The sequence below is a fragment of the Oncorhynchus gorbuscha genome, linkage group LG12 (assembly GCF_021184085.1).
Source record: "Oncorhynchus gorbuscha isolate QuinsamMale2020 ecotype Even-year linkage group LG12, OgorEven_v1.0, whole genome shotgun sequence".
In the NCBI taxonomy this organism is placed as follows: Eukaryota; Metazoa; Chordata; class Actinopteri; order Salmoniformes; family Salmonidae; genus Oncorhynchus; species Oncorhynchus gorbuscha.
Window position 1 is genome coordinate 69,865,663 of NC_060184.1, and position 17,767 is coordinate 69,883,429.

At 45.0% G+C, this 17,767-nt stretch overlaps 1 protein-coding gene across 1 annotated transcript in view; it reads right to left on the reverse strand.

Moving 5' to 3' along the window:
• Nucleotides 1-12,419, reverse strand: part of LOC123991333 (carboxypeptidase A6-like) — a 57,190-nt gene extending 44,771 nt beyond the window's left edge. Inside the window, exon 1 of the mRNA XM_046292824.1 lies at nucleotides 12,041-12,419. Within this exon, the coding sequence (XP_046148780.1) occupies nucleotides 12,041-12,156 (116 nt within the window). The 5' untranslated portion in view covers nucleotides 12,157-12,419. The remainder of the gene's footprint in view (nucleotides 1-12,040) is intronic.
• Between the last annotated feature and the right edge of the window lie 5,348 nt (nucleotides 12,420-17,767).

The window sequence follows — 17,767 nt, forward strand, 5'->3', positions numbered from 1 at the left end:
CTCTCTCTCTCTATTTCTCTTTCTCTCTCTCTCTCTCTATTTCTTTTCTCTCTCTCTATTTCTCTTTCTCTCTCTCTCTCTCTATTTTTCTCTCTCTCTCTATTTCTCTTTCTCTCTCTCTCTCTCTCTCTCTCTCTCTCTCTCTCTCTCTCTATCTCTCTCTCTCTCTCTCTCTCTCTCTCTCTCTCTATTTCTCTTTCTCTCTCTCTCTATTTCTCTTTCTCTTTCTCTCTCTCTATTTCTTTCTCTCTCTCTCTCTCTATTTCTCTTCTCTCTCTCTCTCTCTATTTCTCTTCTCTCTATTTCTCTCTCTCTCTCTTTCTATTTCTCTTTCTCTCTCTCTCTCTATTTCTATTTCTCTTTCTCTCTCTCTCTCTATTTCTCTTTCTCACTCCCTCTCTCTCTCTATTTCTCTTCCTCACTCCCTATAGCTCTCTCTCTCTCTCTCTATTTCTCTTCCTCACTCCCTATAGCTCTCTCTCTCTTTCTTTTCCTCACTCCCTATAGCTCTCTCTCTCTCTCGCTCTATTTCTCTTTCTATTTCTCTTTCTCTCTCTCTCTCTCTATTTCTCTTCCTCACTCCCTATAGCTCTCTCTCTCTCCCTCTGTCTATTTATGCCTTTCTCTATCATGTTTCCATTTTCCACCAGGTCTTTCACACTGTGACACAGGGTGTTGTGGCCCCCTTAAACAAAGGTGGCCCAGGGCCGCTTATAGGGATGAGGGAGAGAAGGAACAAAGGGGCATTACACCCCACTCCAGCGGCCACAAGAAATGCCACCAACAGCCTGTCCCCAATGCTACACGCAGCCTCATTGCCTACAGGTTAGAGCATGACTTAGAGACCCTTTATCCAGGGGAAAATCCCTTTCCACCCCAAACTTGAAAACTGTGTAGCTCATGCAATGTCCAATACACCATTTCATTTCTATGTTTCTATGCCCATACATGCTGGTTCTGAAACAACAGATAGTGCCTTTCTCTTTTGTTTCCCTGTGATACATTATCAATGGCATTTTAAATAAAACGACTTCTTAGTCAGATTTTAGCCACAATGACATCATATGACAAAGTGCACCCTATAGAATTCAAAACAATCCACCAAGGCTGCAGTCTAGTTCTACTCCTGAAATGTGTTTTATCGTCACCCAAATTGACCCATCTTTTCCTTGTCATAGCGATCCCCATGGATCATAGACTCTCTGTCAAAACGCTGGCACTCAGTGTGTCTTTAAAGCCTGCTGTGCACTGGTAGCATTTCTTTCTAGGCTAAAGCTGTCTTTTAAGCTGTCAATCTGACATTTCACTCAGCTCTCTCTATGGCAGTAACCTTTTAACTGAGCCCTTGGCACTAAGACAGAAGGTACTTACTTCTCTGTCGTCCTTTTGGATACCGAGAGAAATTCTATTATCGCTCCACTCTGTATTGTAGGCCCACCTTCAATATACCCAACTCTGTGTGCCCCATTGTTGAGGGAAAAGGGGCTCATAGTCCTTCTGTATCACAATATCAAGATCTGACAAGTGTACTGTATTCAGGGTTTCCCCTTTATGCATTTAGCCACAGCACACATATTGTGGCTGCCACTGCAAAAAAAACTAAAATATATATTAATAATAATAATATTTTGTTTCGGAATGGTAAAATGTGTTCAGTGTAAACTTACATAAAAAGAATGTGAGCTGGCGCACACCCAGAGTAATAGTTTGTGTGGAGGTGCTGACTAACGGCCAATAAACTATAAAATATCAAAATAAAGAAAGTCGCACACTCCATGTGTAATCTCCCAGCAATTTAATGGGTATTTACCAACGTTTTGGCACCACTGTGCCTTCCTCAGGGTCACTGTGCCTTCCTCGGGGTCACTGTGCCTTCCTCAGGGTCACTGTGCCTTCCTCAGGGTCACTGTGCCTTCCTCAGGGTCACTGTGCCTTCCTCAGGGTCACTGTGCCTTCCTCAGGGTCACTGTGCCTTCCTCAGGGTCACTGTGCCTTCCTCAGGGTCACTGTGCCTTCCTCAGGGTAATGTCATGATTTTGATAGTTTTCAGTGTAAACTTAAACAACTAAAACCAGATATAAAGTATGTAGAAAGAAAATGGCATGGTATGGGGTCTCGATGGATTTTGTTATAATGTTTGAATCACTCAGATGGCATAAGAACACAGCATAAGTGTCACGGATCGCTCCGTAACAGTCATTACGCACACCTGGTGCCACGATCATGTAATGATGGATCGGACCAAGGCGCAGCGTGCATAGAGTTCCACATGTTTAATAAAGAAACTCACCAACAAAAACAATAAACAGCAAACGAGACGTAACGACTGGAGTGCTCACAGGCACTACACGAAAACAAGATCCCACAAACTAAGGTGGGAAAAAAGGCTGCCTAAGTATGATCCCCAATCAGAGACAACGATAGACACCTGCCTCTGATTGGGAACCATACCCGGCCAACAAAAAAAATGAAAAACTAGAATGCCCACCCAAATCACACCCCGACCTTTACCAAATAGAGAAATAAAAAGGCTCTCTAAGGTCAGGGCGTGACACCTGGTCCCTATTCCCATTGATTAGTTACTGTATACGTGTGCCCTTTGTTCACCATTGTCCTGTTGATTATTGTTGCTATGTCCATTGGTCGTGTGAGAACCTGTGCCATGTTGTTTTGGCTTTCGTGTCACGTATATCATGCAGATGATTAGGGGTCTCGTCCCGTGTGATAATCATTGTGTGATTGTGTATTTATTCGAGGTACTCCTCGCTCTTTTGTTTGGGTTTCAACTAGAGTTCGACCGAATATGATTTTTCAACACCGATACCGATTATTGGAGGACCAAAAAAAAGCCGATACCGATTAACCGGACGATTTTTATATTTATTTGTAATAATGACAATTACAACAGTACTGAATGAACACTTATTTTAACTTAATATAATACATCAATAAAATCTATTTAGTCTCAAATAAATAATGAAACATGTTCAATTTGGTTTAAATAATGCAAAAACAAAGTGTTGGAGAAGAAAGTAAAAGTGCAATATGTGCCATGTAATAAAGCTAACGTTTTAAGTTCCTTGCTCAGAACATATGAAAGCTGATGGTTCCTTTTAACACTAGTCTTCAATATTCCCAGGTAGGAAGTTTTAGGTTGTAGTTATTATAGGACTATTTCTCTCTATACCATTTGTATGTCATATACCTTTGACTATTGGATGTTCTAATAGGTATTTTAGTATTGCCAGCCTAATCTCGGGAGTTGATAAGCTTGAAGTCATAAACAGCGCAATGCTTGAAGCACAGCGAAGAGCTGCTGGCAAATGCAGGAAAGTGCTGTTTGAATGAATGCTTACGAGCCTGCTGCTGCCTACCACCGCTCAGTCAGACTGCTCTATCAAATCATAGACTTAATTACAATATAATAACACATAGAAATACGAGCCTTAGGTCATTAATATGGTCGAATCCGGAAACTATCATTTAGAAAACTAAATGTTTATTATTTCAGTGAAATATGGAACCATTCGTATTTTATCTAACGGGTGGCAACCCTAAGTATAAATATTGCTGTTACATTGCACATTCAATGTTATGTCATAATTATGTACAATTCTGGCAAATTAATTACGGTCTTTGTTAGGAAGAAATGGTCACAGTTCACAGTTCGCAACGAGCCAGGCGGCCCAAACTGCTGCATATACCTTGACTCTGCTTGCACAGAATGCAAGAGAAGGGACACAATTTCCCTAGTTAAAATAAATTCATGTAAGCAGGCAATATTAACTAAATATGCAGGTTTAAAAAATATATACTTGTGTATTGATTTTAAGAAAGGCATTGATGTTTATGGTTAGGTACACATTGGTGCAACGACAGTGCTTTTTTCGCAAATGCGCTTATTAAATCACCCGTTTAGAGTAGGCTGTGATTCAATGATAAATTTACAGGCACCGCATTGATTATGTGCAACGCAGGACAAGCTATATAAACTAGTAATATCATCACCCATGTGTAGTTAACTAGTGATTATGTTAAGATTGATTGTTTTTTACAAGATACTGTCATGTTTTGTCATAGATTGTCATGTCTTGTCCCGGTGCTCCCTCTTCTATTCGTTTCCCCCTGCTGGTCTTATTAGGTTCTTTCCCTCTTTCTATCCCCCTCCCTCTCTCTCGCTCTCTCTCTCTATCGTTCCGTTCCTGCTCCCAGCTGTTCCTCATTCTCCTAACTACCTCATTTACTGTTTCACACCTGTCCCCTATTTTGCCCTCTGATTAGAGTCCCTATTTCCCCCTCTGTTTCCGCTTCTGTCCTTGTCGGATCCATGTTTGATGTTTGCTGTTCTGTGTCCTTGTTCCGCCCTGTCGTGTTTTTGCCTTCTTCAGATGCTGCGTGTGAGCAGGTATCTATATCAGCTACGGCCTGCGCCTTCCCGAAGCGACCTGCAGTCTGTGGTCGCGTCTCCAGTTGTTCCTCTCTACTGACTAGAGGATTTCAGTTTTCCTGTTTTGACTTTACCTGAGATAATATCCAGGATTATCGTTTTTGTTAAAGACTGGAATAAAGACTCTGTTTCTGTTAAGTCGCTTTTGGGTCCTCATTCACCAGCATAACTGAAGGATGCGACCGAGAATGGACCCAGCGACTACGGATTCTCGCAACTCAGCCGTCGAGATCCAGGGAGCGATGCTCGGCAGACACGAGCAGGAATTGTCTGCTGCTCGTCATGCCGTTGAGACCCTGGCCGCTCAGGTCTCCGACCTCTCAGGACAGTTTCAGAGTCTTCGTCTCGTGCCACCAGCTACTTCCTGGTCTTCCGAGTCTCCGGAACCTAGGGTTAATAACCCACCATGTTACTCTGGGCAGCCCACTGAGTGCCGCTCCTTTCTCACCCAGTGTGATATTGTGTTCTCTCTCCAGCCCAACACATACTCAAGAGAGAGAGCTCGGATCGCCTACGTCATATCACTCCTTACTGGACGGGCTCGGGAGTGGGGCACAGCTATCTGGGAGGCAAGGGCTGAGTGTACTAACGAGTATCAGAACTTTAAAGAGGAGATGATACGGGTTTTTGATCGTTCAGTTTTTGGGAAGGAGGCTTCCAGGGCCCTGGCTTCCTTATGTCAAGGTGATCGATCCATAACGGATTACTCTATAGAGTTTCGCACTCTTGCTGCCTCCAGTGACTGGAACGAGCCGGCGTTGCTCGCTCGTTTTCTGGAGGGACTCCACGCTGAGGTTAAAGATGAGATTCTCTCCCGGGAGGTTCCTTCCAGCGTGGATTCTTTGATTGCACTCGCCATCCGCATAGAACGACGGGTAGATCTTCGTCACCGAGCTCGTGGAAGAGAGCTCGCGTTAACGGTGTTCCCCCTCTCCGCATCGCAACCATCTCCTCCCACCGGCTCAGAGACTGAGCCCATGCAGCTGGGAGGTATTCGCATCTCGACTAAGGAGAGGGAACGGAGAATCACCAACCGCCTTTGCCTCTATTGCGGTTCTGCTGGACATTTTGTCATTTCATGTCCAGTAAAAGCCAGAGCTCATCAGTAAGCGGAGGGCTACTGGTGAGCGCTACTACTCAGGTCTCTCCATCTAGATCCTGTACTACCTTGTCGGTCCATCTACGCTGGACCGGTTCGGCAGCTTCCTGCAGTGCCTTGATAGACTCTGGGGCTGAGGGTTGTTTTATGGACGAAGCATGGGCTCGGAAACATGACATTCCTCTCAGACAGTTAAGGGAGCCCACGCCCATGTTCGCCTTAGATGGTAGTCTTCTCCCCAGTATCAGATGTGAGACACTACCTTTAACCCTCACAGTATCTGGTAACCACAGTGAGACCATTTCCTTTTTGATTTTTCGTTCACCTTTTACACCTGTTGTTTTGGGTCATCCCTGGCTAGTATGTCATAATCCTTCTATTAATTGGTCTAGTAATTCTATCCTATCCTGGAATGTTTCTTGTCATGTGAAGTGTTTAATGTCTGCTATCCCTCCTGTTTCTTCTGCCCCCTCTTCTCAGGAGGAACCTGGTGATTTGACAGGAGTGCCGGAGGAATATCATGATCTGCGCACGGTTTTCAGTCGGTCCAGAGCCAACTCCCTTCCTCCTCACCGGTCGTATGATTGTTGTATTGATCTCCTTCCGGGGACCACTCCCCCTCGGGGTAGACTATACTCTCTGTCGGCTCCCGAACGTAAGGCTCTCGAGGATTATCTGTCTGTTTCTCTCGACGCCGGTACCGTGGTGCCTTCTTCCTCTCCCGCCGGAGCGGGGTTTTTTTGTTAAGAAGAAGGACGGTACTCTGGGCCCCTGCGTGGATTATCGAGGGCTGAATGACATAACGGTTAAGAATCGTTATCCGCTTCCCCTTATGTCGTCAGCCTTCGAGATTCTGCAGGGAGCCAGGTTCTTTACTAAGTTGGACCTTCGTAACGCTTACCATCTCGTGCGCATCAGAGAGGGGGACGAGTGGAAAACGGCGTTTAACACTCCGTTAGGGCATTTTGAATACCGGGTTCTGCCGTTCGGTCTCGCTAATGCTCCAGCTGTCTTTCAGGCATTAGTTAATGATGTACTGAGAGACATGCTGAACATCTTTGTTTTCATTTACCTTGACGATATCCTGATTTTTTTCACCGTCACTCGAGATTCATGTTCAGCACGTTCGACGTGTACTCCAGCGCCTTTTAGAGAATTGTCTCTATGTGAAGGCTGAGAAGTGCGCCTTTCATGTCTCCTCTGTCACATTTCTCGGTTCTGTTATTTCCGCTGAAGGCATTCAGATGGATCCCGCTAAGGTCCAGGCTGTCAGCGATTGGCCCGTCCCTAAGTCACGTGTCGAGTTGCAGCGCTTTCTCGGTTTCGCGAATTTCTATCGGCGTTTCATCCGTAATTTCGGTCAAGTGGCTGCCCCTCTCACAGCCCTTACTTCTGTCAAGACGTGCTTTAAGTTGTCCGGTTCCGCCCAGGGAGCTTTTGATCTCCTCAAGAAGCGTTTTACATCCGCTCCTATCCTTGTTACTCCTGACGTCACTAAACAATTCATTGTCGAGGTTGACGCTTCAGAGGTGGGCGTGGGAGCCATTCTGTCCCAGCGCTTCCATTCTGACGATAAGGTCCATCCTTGCGCGTATTTTTCTCATCGCCTGTCGCCATCGGAACGCAACTATGATGTGGGTAACCGCGAACTGCTCGCCATCCGCTTAGCCCTAGGCGAATGGCGACAGTGGTTGGAGGGGGCGACCGTCCCTTTTGTCGTTTGGACTGACCATAAGAACCTTGAGTATATCCGTTCTGCCAAATGACTCAATGCACGTCAAGCTCGTTGGGCGTTGTTTTTCACTCGTTTCGAGTTCGTTATTTCTTATCGCCCGGGAAATAAGAACACCAAGCCTGATGCCTTATCCCGTCTCTTTAGTTCTTCTGTAGCTTCTACCGACCCCGAGGGGATTCTCCCTGAAGGGCGTGTTGTCGGGTTGACTGTCTGGGGAATTGAGAGACAGGTAAAGCAAGCACTCACACTGCGTCGCCGCGCGCTTGTCCTAGTAACCTTCTTTTCGTTCCTGTCTCTACTCGTCTGGCTGTTCTTCAGTGGGCTCACTCTGCCAAGTTAGCTGGCCACCCCGGCGTTCGGGGTACGCTTGCTTCTATTCGCCAGCGGTTTTGGTGGCCTACTCAGGAGCGTGACACGCGCCGTTTCGTGGCTGCTTGTTCGGACTGCGCGCAGACTAAGTCAGGTAACTCTCCTCCTGCCGGTCGTCTCAGACCGCTTCCCATTCCTTCTCGACCATGGTCTCACATCGCCTTAGACTTTATTACCGGTCTGCCTTCGTCTGTGGGGAAGACTGTGATTCTTACGGTTGTCGATAGGTTCTCTAAGGCGGCACATTTCATTCCCCTCGCTAAGCTTCCTTCCGCTAAGGAGACGGCACAAATCATCATTGAGAATGTGTTCAGAATTCATGGCCTCCCGTTAGACGCCGTTTCGGACAGAGGTCCGCAATTCACGTCACAGTTTTGGAGGGAGTTCTGTCGTTTGATTGGTGCTTCCGTCAGTCTCTCTTCCGGTTTTCAACCCCAGTCTAACGGTCAAGCAGAACGGGCCAATCAGACGATTGGTCGCATATTACGCAGCCTTTCTTTTCGAAACCCTGCGTCTTGGGCAGAACAGCTCCCCTGGGCAGAATACGCTCACAACTCGCTTCCTTCGTCTGCTACTGGGCTATCTCCTTTTCAGAGTAGTCTTGGGTACCAGCCTCCTCTGTTCTCGTCCCAGCTCGCCGAGTCCAGCGTTCCCTCCGCTCAGGCTTTTGTCCAACGTTGTGAGCGCACCTGGAGGAGGGTCAGGTCTGCACTTTGCCGTTACAGGGCGCAGACTGTGAGAGCCGCCAATAAACGTAGGATTAAGAGTCCTAGGTATTGTCGCGGTCAGAGAGTGTGGCTTTCCACTCGTAACCTTCCCCTTACGACAGCTTCTCGCAAGTTGACTCCGCGGTTCATTGGTCCGTTCCGTGTTTCTCAGGTCGTCAATCCTGTCGCTGTGCGACTGCTTCTTCCGCGACATCTTCGTCGCGTCAACCCTGTCTTCCATGTCTCCTGTGTCAAGCCTTTTCTTCGCGCCCCCGTTCGTCTCCCCCCCCCCCCCCCCCGTCCTTGTCGAGGGCGCACCTATTTACAAGGTACGGAAGATCATGGACATGCGTTCTCAGGGACGTGGTCACCAGTACTTAGTGGATTGGGAGGGTTACGGTCCTGAGGAGAGGAGTTGGGTTCCATCTCGGGACGTGCTGGACCGTTCGTTGATTGATGATTTCCTCCGTTGCCGCCAGGGTTCCTCCTCGAGTGAGCCAGGAGGCGCTCGGTGAGTGGGGGGGGTACTGTCATGTTTTGTCATAGATTGTCATGTCTTGTCCCGGTGCTCCCTCTTCTATTCGTTTCCCCCTGCTGGTCTTATTAGGTTCTTTCCCTCTTTCTATCCCCCTCCCTCTCTCGCTCTCTCTCTCTCTATCGTTCCTGCTCCCAGCTGTTCCTCATTCTCCTAACTACCTCATTTACTCTTTCACACCTGTCCCCTATTTTGCCCTCTGATTAGAGTCCCTATTTCTCCCTCTGTTTCCGCTTCTGTCCTTGTCGGATCCATGTTTGATGTTTGCTGTTCTGTGTCCTTGTTCCGCCCTGTCGTGTTTTTGCCTTCTTCAGATGCTGCGTGTGAGCAGGTATCTATATCAGCTACGGCCTGCGCCTTCCCGAAGCGACCTGCAGTCTGTGGTCGCGTCTCCAGTTGTTCCTCTCTACTGACTAGAGGATTTCAGTTTTCCTGTTTTGACTTTACCTGAGATAATATCCAGGATTATCGTTTTTGTTAAAGACTGGAATAAAGACTCTGTTTCTGTTAAGTCGCTTTTGGGTCCTCATTCACCAGCATAACAGATACGTTTAATGCTAGCTAGCAACTTACCTTGGCTACTTGCTGCACTCGCATAACAGGTAGTCAGCCTGCCACGTAGTCTCCTCGTGGAGTACAATGTAATCGGCCATATTCAGTGTCCAAAAATGCAGAGTACTGTCATGGATCCCTCTGGAACTGTCATTACGCACACCTGGTCCCTATTCCCATTGATTAGTAATTGTATACTTGTGTTCTTTGTTCACCATTGTCCTGTTGATTATTGTTGCTATGTCCATTGGTCGTGTGAGAACCTGTGCTATGTTGTTTATGGTGCAGATGATTAGGGGTCTCGTCTCATGTGATAAGCAATGTGCGATTGTGTATTTATTGGAGGTACTCTTCGCTATTTTGTTTGGGTTTCAACCCTGTGTTTTGTTACGTGTTTGTTTGGTCTTCGTCCCTGTGCCTTTACAAGGCACGCTGTCATTTGGAATAGAAAACCCCTATTACACATTGCATTGCAGGAAACTAGCTTTAAAACTGTAAAATGTTATCTCCGCTGCATAGGAAAACGGGTAGAATTAGCAGGGAATTATCTTTAAAACTGTGCAATTGGCTGCGCTCACTCCCCCCCCCCATGCTATCTTTACCACCTCTGCTGAAAAAAATCCTAGGGGAAACACTGGTATTAGACCATGCTCAACCAACAGCAGACATGATAATTACCGACAGTAAACTCATATAATCACAAAGATTTAACAACAATAGTGACCATTTAGTCCTTAAGACTAAAGGCTCATTGTGCAATCCTTCAACAGATTCAAACTAAGTGGGACAACACCCACTATCATACAGTATAAGGAATTCTGAACAGAACGGCACAGAGTTCCCTACAGTGTCAGCGTCTGGAGTCTTGTTTCCTTGCCCTGGTTTTCCTACCTTGATAAAGTGGGATGGTCTGTGCTGAGCAGCTAGGGTTTGGGTGGGTTACCGGGGCTTTTGGAACAAGTCCAGGATGCAGGGGAAAGAGGGGGGTGGGGCTATGGAAGGATAGATGGGATCCTGCTGTGCCTCCCAAAACTACCCCAAAGCTCCCTGAAATTATGCCTAGAGGAGAGCAATTACTTGCTCAGGAATACCCTCCAAAATTGCCCAAAGTGTACTCTAAACTATCCCTCAGTTCCCCAATGTGCTTCAGGCGCCCAAAATCTTCCCACTGTGCCCCCTTGGTGTGCCCCATGCACCTTGACGGAACTCTGTGGATTCCAGAACTTCAACACAGCTAGGTTCTCTGCTGAGGTTCTCTGTCCCAAAAGAGGCTGTCTCCCAATGTTCCATTTTCCCTGATCTGTCTGGTGTCAACTGCAATTGCTGCATCTCTAACTAGCCAGCACTTATCATAAGAGCTGTGGGGCCAAAACGTGACATCTATAAGCTTATCTTACATCCATCATAACATGTTGGTGTCCCATATGTCTCGAATACACAAAGTAGAAAACATGTGTCTCCAGTAAGGATTATTTACTATCCATCCATACGAGAGAAAAACATGTGTCTCCAGTAAGGATGATTTATACTATCCATCCATACGAGAGAAAAACATGTGTCTCCAGTAAGGATGATTTATACTATCCATTCATACGAGAGAAAAACATGTGTCTCCAGTAAGGATTATTTATACTATCCATCCATACGAGAGAAAAACATGTGTCTCCAGTAAGGATTATTTATACTATCCATCCATACGAGAGAAAAACATGTGTCTCCAGTAAGGATTATTTATACTATCCATCCATACGAGAGAAAAAACATGTGTCTCCAGTAAGGATTATTTACTATCCATCCATACGAGAGAAAAACATGTGTCTCCAGTAAGGATTATTTATACTATCCATCCATACGAGAGAAAAACATGTGTCTCCAGTAAGGATTATTTATACTATCCATCCATACGAGAGAAAAACATGTGTCTCCAGTAAGGATTATTTATACTATCCATCCATACGAGAAAAAAACATGCAGTCACACATACAAAGTTGCTTTGGAAAATCCATCTCTTTTCAACAGGAGATGAGGGGAAGTAAACCCCAATGCTTAATCTGAGGATAGAATTACTTTCAGTAGACCAACTTAAATCAGCAAAGTAGAAACAGTAACAAAGTGTTTCCCCGCCTCTGTTTTGGTAAGAAGCTGAGGGATGGGGCTAGAGGAATGTAGGCCTCACCACTCTAAAAAGAAGAAGCTATGGATGGCTACCGTCCATGATATCACATGCATCGTTTTCACTATGTCTTTAGTGGTTGTTGACATTTACTTTGTTTACCAACATTGGAGTAAAACGAGCTTATATTTTGAGTTCTGATGGGATATGACAGTTTAACTAAGTTCATGACTCATTTATAGCCTATGTTCTAATCTTCCAGAATCAATGGGTAGGTTATATTTCATCAATAAATGAATCCAAAAATGGATGTAGCAACTGCTGATTGCCCCTTTAAAATACAGATCATTCCTTTTACGTTTTACCCTTCTTTGTTTTACCTCATAGGTGTTCAACTTCAAGTCTTCAACACGAATGAGAGCTCAGGATTCAACTTTATCTTCCAGTCGCAAAGCACAGAAATGAATGAGAATCCTCACTTACCCTGCATAGCGGTTGTTGTAGAGGTACGCACCAACGGGACATAGCACGTTACTGAGGATAATCACACAGCCCAGTAAAACTAAGGCTTGAACTGCGCATCTAAAGTTAACTGCCATCCCGAGCAAATATTAATAATGACAGAGGTTAGCCCCACTTTTCGCCCTCCAATTTGATTTCTCTGCAGACTGTAGATCAACTTCGTATAAGAATATAAACGGGGACAAAAATTAGGACGGGGCCCCAGTCAACAGGTTTGATTATGAAGTCTCGTGTGTCGTTGGTGCGTTCAGCGCGTTGTTCCGTTGACGCTCCTCTGACAATTGCACAAAAGGGCTGCGGAGGTGCGAAAGTCGGTCAACTGGCACCGTGGAGTCATTTAGCCACCTCGGTGAAGCCCTGGTGTGAACTGAAGGATATCCCGTTCTTTTTAAAATGTGCAGGATCTGTCACGTGACCCGGTGTGTGTCAAGGAGGTCGGTAAATGGATCCCTATCCCGTTTGGATACGAATAGTTCTATGCTGTATCCTTGGGACGTCTATACACTGAACCCCCCTAACCTTAACCTTAACACCTAGCTTAACCCTAACCATAACCTTAACCCTTACTACCTAACCCTAACATTAACCGATATCTTAACCATTTGAAATGTCAACTTCAATGGGATAGGGACTTCCCGATTATCCCAAATAGCGTGTTACCGAAGCGAGTTATTTAAATCAATAGCATCGTTTAGTTACACTGTGAACAGGACCAAATGCTATCGGAGAAGAAACGTCAGTTTGGCCAGAGCAGTGTGGATGGGCATGCCTGACGGTGCTCTATCGGAGAAGACACGTCAGTTTGGCCAGAGCAGTGTGGATGGGCATGCCTGACAAAGAACGAACTCTAACTAACAAAAAAAAACTATTGGGCTCTTTAAATACATTAAATAACTATTGGGCTCATTAAATACATTATAAGATATTATTCCATTTATTAAAAAATAAAATGTAAGCATTAAATTACCTGGATGATGGTGCATTGATATAATAATAGCCATTATTTTTTGCATTTATGCACAAAGTCGACCTTTAAATTAACGTTCCACTGTTTCCATATGTCTATGAAATATGATCTATAATTCTGGTGCCTTCAGAATGTATTCATGCCCCTTGACTTATTCCACATTTTCTTGTGTTACAGGCTGAACTCAAAATGGATTCAATGTTTGTTTTTTTCTGGCCCATCTACACACAATAACCCATAATGAAGTGAAAACAGATGCTTCTACAAGGTATTGACTCCGAGGTGGGAATACTTATGTAAATGAGATATTTCTGTATTTTATTTTCAATACATTTGTTAAAATGTCTAAACATATTTTCACTTTTTCATTATGGCGTATTGTGTGTAGATGGGTGAGAAATGGTATTTATTTAATCAGGTTGCAACACAACAACATGTGGAATAAATCAAGGGGTATGAATACATTCTGAAGGCACTGTGGTTACAATATGAGTGAAATAGTTTCCTTCCAAAAAATGTTAATCAAGTATTTTAAAAAGCAGCTTTTCTGTGTTGGCATGGTGTGGGCGTATACCGGTCATAAAACATATTCATGCAATGACATCATCCTCTACGAGGAAATAGCAAGCATTTTTTAAATGGTCTGTTTGAGATAGAAGCTTGAGGTGGTTATGCATTGGCCACAAATAAGAGTATAGGATAAGTCATCAACATGTGGTCCTTCTGTAGCTCAGTTGGTAGAGCATGGCGCTTGTAACGCCAGGGTAGTGGGTTCGATCCCCGGGACCACCCATACATAGAATGTATGCACACATGACTAAGTCGCTTTGGATAAAAGCGTCTGCTAAATGGCATTTATTATTATTATTTGGTTATCAGTTAACAGAATATTAACTGTTAAAAGTGAGATGTTTCCAGGGCAGTTACTTTAAAACAGATAATGTTTCTCTCTGCCCCATGGCAAAATGTTGTAAATTGCAGGAAATTAGCTTTAAAACTGCAACATTTTATCACAGACTCATGACAAAATGTATAGAATAGCATTATAAAACCGCACATTTTTCTCTCTGCACCATGGCAAAATGTGTTGAAAATGCAGGAAGTTTGTTTATTCCTAAAATAAATATTTCCACTTATCCTTTCACTTATACTGTGTTTTCAAAATCCCCCTCCATATACCCCTCAAAATAAACCTCAATAGAGGGATGATAAGTAATGTCAAACTGTGTAGAATTGCAGGAAATGCGTTTAAAACTATATATATCTACAGTACTAGTCAAAAGTTTGGGCACACCTACTCATTCAAGGGTTGCTCTTTATTTGTACTATTTTCTACATTGTAGAACAATAGTTACGACATCAACACTATGAAATAACACATATGGAATCGTGCACTAACCAAAAAAGTGTTAAACAAATCAAAATATATTTTAGATTCTTCAAAATAGCCACCCTTTGCCTTGGCGACAGCTTTGCACGGTCTTGGCATCAAGAAAAACCTTTGAATGAGTAGGTGTGTCCAAATGCTTGAATGGCACTGTATATAGATCAGGGGGAGGACCCCCGTCTACTGTTCTTCCCCCTCCCAATATTGACACCCCAATTTCACCCTTAGAATGTTTATCCATACAGTAGCCAATTTTTTACAAATATAAGTTTATCAGTTTTAGTCAGCAACTATTTTGACAGCATAGCCTTACGCATATTTATAAAGCACAGCTAAAGTGATAACCTTCATATGTCCTTTCTGTAGGCCTACTCTGTAAAACACTTTTTAAAATTTAAAAATTAATCCACTCAGTGTTTGCTGAGCTCCTGCACACTGAAATATTCATATTTTTTAACCTTTATTTAACTAGGCAAGTCAGTTAAGAACAAATTCTTATTTACAATGACGGCCTGCCCCAGCCAAACCCTATCAATGCTGGGCCTGTTGTGCGCCACCCTATGGGACTCCCAATCACGGCAAGTTGTGATACAGCCTGGAATCGAGCCAGGGTCTGTGATGGCGCCTCTAGCACTGAGATGCAGTGCCTTAGACCGCTACGCCCCTTAGGAGCCCTAATTAAGACTGTTAAGTCTATATATTAATATACCCTAATTAAGACCGGAAATCATCGACCCTACAAGGGTATTCAAATACTATTTGAGAAGGTTTCATACACAAATTTCCTAGGTGGCAAAGGACGGGCTGGATAATGTAATTTATAGTAACAAACACCAACCTCACAACCCATGTAACCAGAAACTGTTCACACCCCTCTTGTTGCCAGAGAGAAAAAAATTGCAGCTTTAAAGCTAATTTTCTGCAGTTCTACACGCTATAAACATGTCTCAATGGAAACAGAGATCTGTGGGGTTTCAATCCTTGACTGGACTGGAATAATGTAATTGTCCCCAGCCCTGAGTTCAATAGAGGTCTGTGCCATTTAATCAGTCCATCAGTCTGTCATGCAGGTGAAAGAGGACCCAAAAGCGACTTGGCGAAAACAGAGTCTTTAATCCAGTAAAGTAAATACAAACAAAAAACACAACTTTCACTCGAAATGACGAGGACAAACTGGAGACTCGATCTTGAACAGCAGGTGAACAGCAGGTTGCCTCGGGAAGGCACTTGAACCAGACAGACTCAGACACCTGCTCACCACGCAGCATCTGAGGAAAACACGACACGACAGGGCGATACACAAACACAGCACGGTGAATTCTAGACAAGGAACCGACAGGACAGGAACGGAGCACAAAGGAAGAAATAGGGACTCTAATCAGGGGAAAGGATCGGGAACAGGTGTGGGAAGACTAAATGATTGATTAGGGGAATAGGAACAGCTGGGAGCAGGAACGGAACGATAGAGAGAAGAGAGAGCGAGAGAGTGATCAGGAGGGGGAGAGAGAGGGATAGAAAGAGGGAAAGAACCTAATAAGACCAGCAGAGGGAAACGAATAGAATGGGAAGCACAGGGACAAGACAAGATAATAAATGACAAAACATGACAGTACCCCCCAGTCATTCCGAGCGTTCCTGGCGCACTCGAGGAGGAATCATCCAGCGGCAACGGAGGAAATCATCAATGAGTGAACGGTTCCCGAGACGGAACCCAACTCCTCTCCTCAGGACCGTAACCCTCCCAATCCACTAAGTATTGGTGTCCCCGAGAACCATGTCCATGGCAACCTTGTAAATAGGTGCTTGTGCGAAGAAAGGGCTTGACACAGGAGACATGGAAGACAGGATGGGTTCGACGAAGATTAAAACACAGCAACAGGATTACGACCTGGGAGACACGGAACGGACCAATGAACCGCGGAGTCAACTTACGAGAAGCTGTCGTAAGAGGAAGGTTGCGAGTGGAAATAATTATCTGGCCGCAACAAAGTTGGACTCTTAATCCTGCGTTTTTGGCGGCTCTCACAGTCTGTGCCCTGTAACGGCAAAGTGCAACCTCACCCTTCTCCAATCACAACGTTGGACAAATGAGCGGAGGGAACGTGATTCGGCAAGCTGGGATGAGAACAGAGGAGGCTTAACCCAGACTTCTGAAAAAGATAACCCGGTTTTTCCACTTGAGCGTATTCTGCTCAGGGGAGCTGTTCTGCCCAAGACGCAGGGTTTCTGAAAGAAAGGCTGCGTCAGAATCTGATCGTTGATTGGCCCTATCTGCTCCGTTAGACTGGGGATGAAACCCGGAAGAGAGATAACGCACCAATCAAAACAGAACTCCCTCCAAAACTGTGATGAATTGCGGGCCTCTGTCTGAAACGGCGTCTAACGGGAGGCCATGAATTCTGAATACATTCTCATAATGATTTGTGCCGTCTCCTTAGCGGAAGGAAGTTTGCGAGGGGAATGAAATGTCCGCCTTAGAGAACCTATCGACAACCGTAAGAATCACAGTCTTCCCCGCAGACAAAGGCAGATCTAGGGCATGTGAGACCATGGTCGAGAAGGAATGGGGAGCGGTTTGAGACGACCGGCAGGAGGAGAGTTACCCGACTTACTTGTCTGCGCGGTTGTCCGAACAAGCAGCCACGAAACGGCGCGTGTTGCTCCTGAGTCGGCCACCAAAAGCGCTGGCGAATAGAACAAGAGTTCGAACACCGGGATGACCAGCTAACTTGGCAGAGTGAGCCCACTGAAGAACAGCCAGACAGTGGAAACATAACGAAAAGGATGTTACTATCGTTCGGCGACGCAGTGTGCGTGAGTGCTTGCTTAACCTGTCTTTCAATTCCCCAGACTGTTAACCCGACAACACGCCCATAAGGAAGAAGCCCCTCGGGATCAGTCAGAAGAACTAAACAGACGGGATAAGGCATCAGGCTTGGTGTTCTTGCTACCCGGACGGTAAGAAATCACAAACTCAAAAACAACGCCCAACGAGCTTGACGGGCATTAAGTCGTTTGGCAGAACGGATGTACTCAAGGTTCTTATGGTCTGTCCAAATGACAAAAGGAACGGTCGCCCCCTCCAACCACTGTCGTTTTCGCCTAGGGCTAAGCGGATGGCGAGCAGTTCACGGTTACCCACATCATAGTTGCGCTCAGATGGCGACAGGCGATGAGAAAAATAAGCGCAAGGATGAAAAATCGTCAGACTGGAATCTGGGATAGAATGGCTCCCACGTACCTCTGTGTCCAAAATGAATTGTCTAGTGACGTCAGGAGTAACGAGGATAGGAGCACGTAAAACGTTCTTTTAGAAGATCAAAAGCTCCCTGGG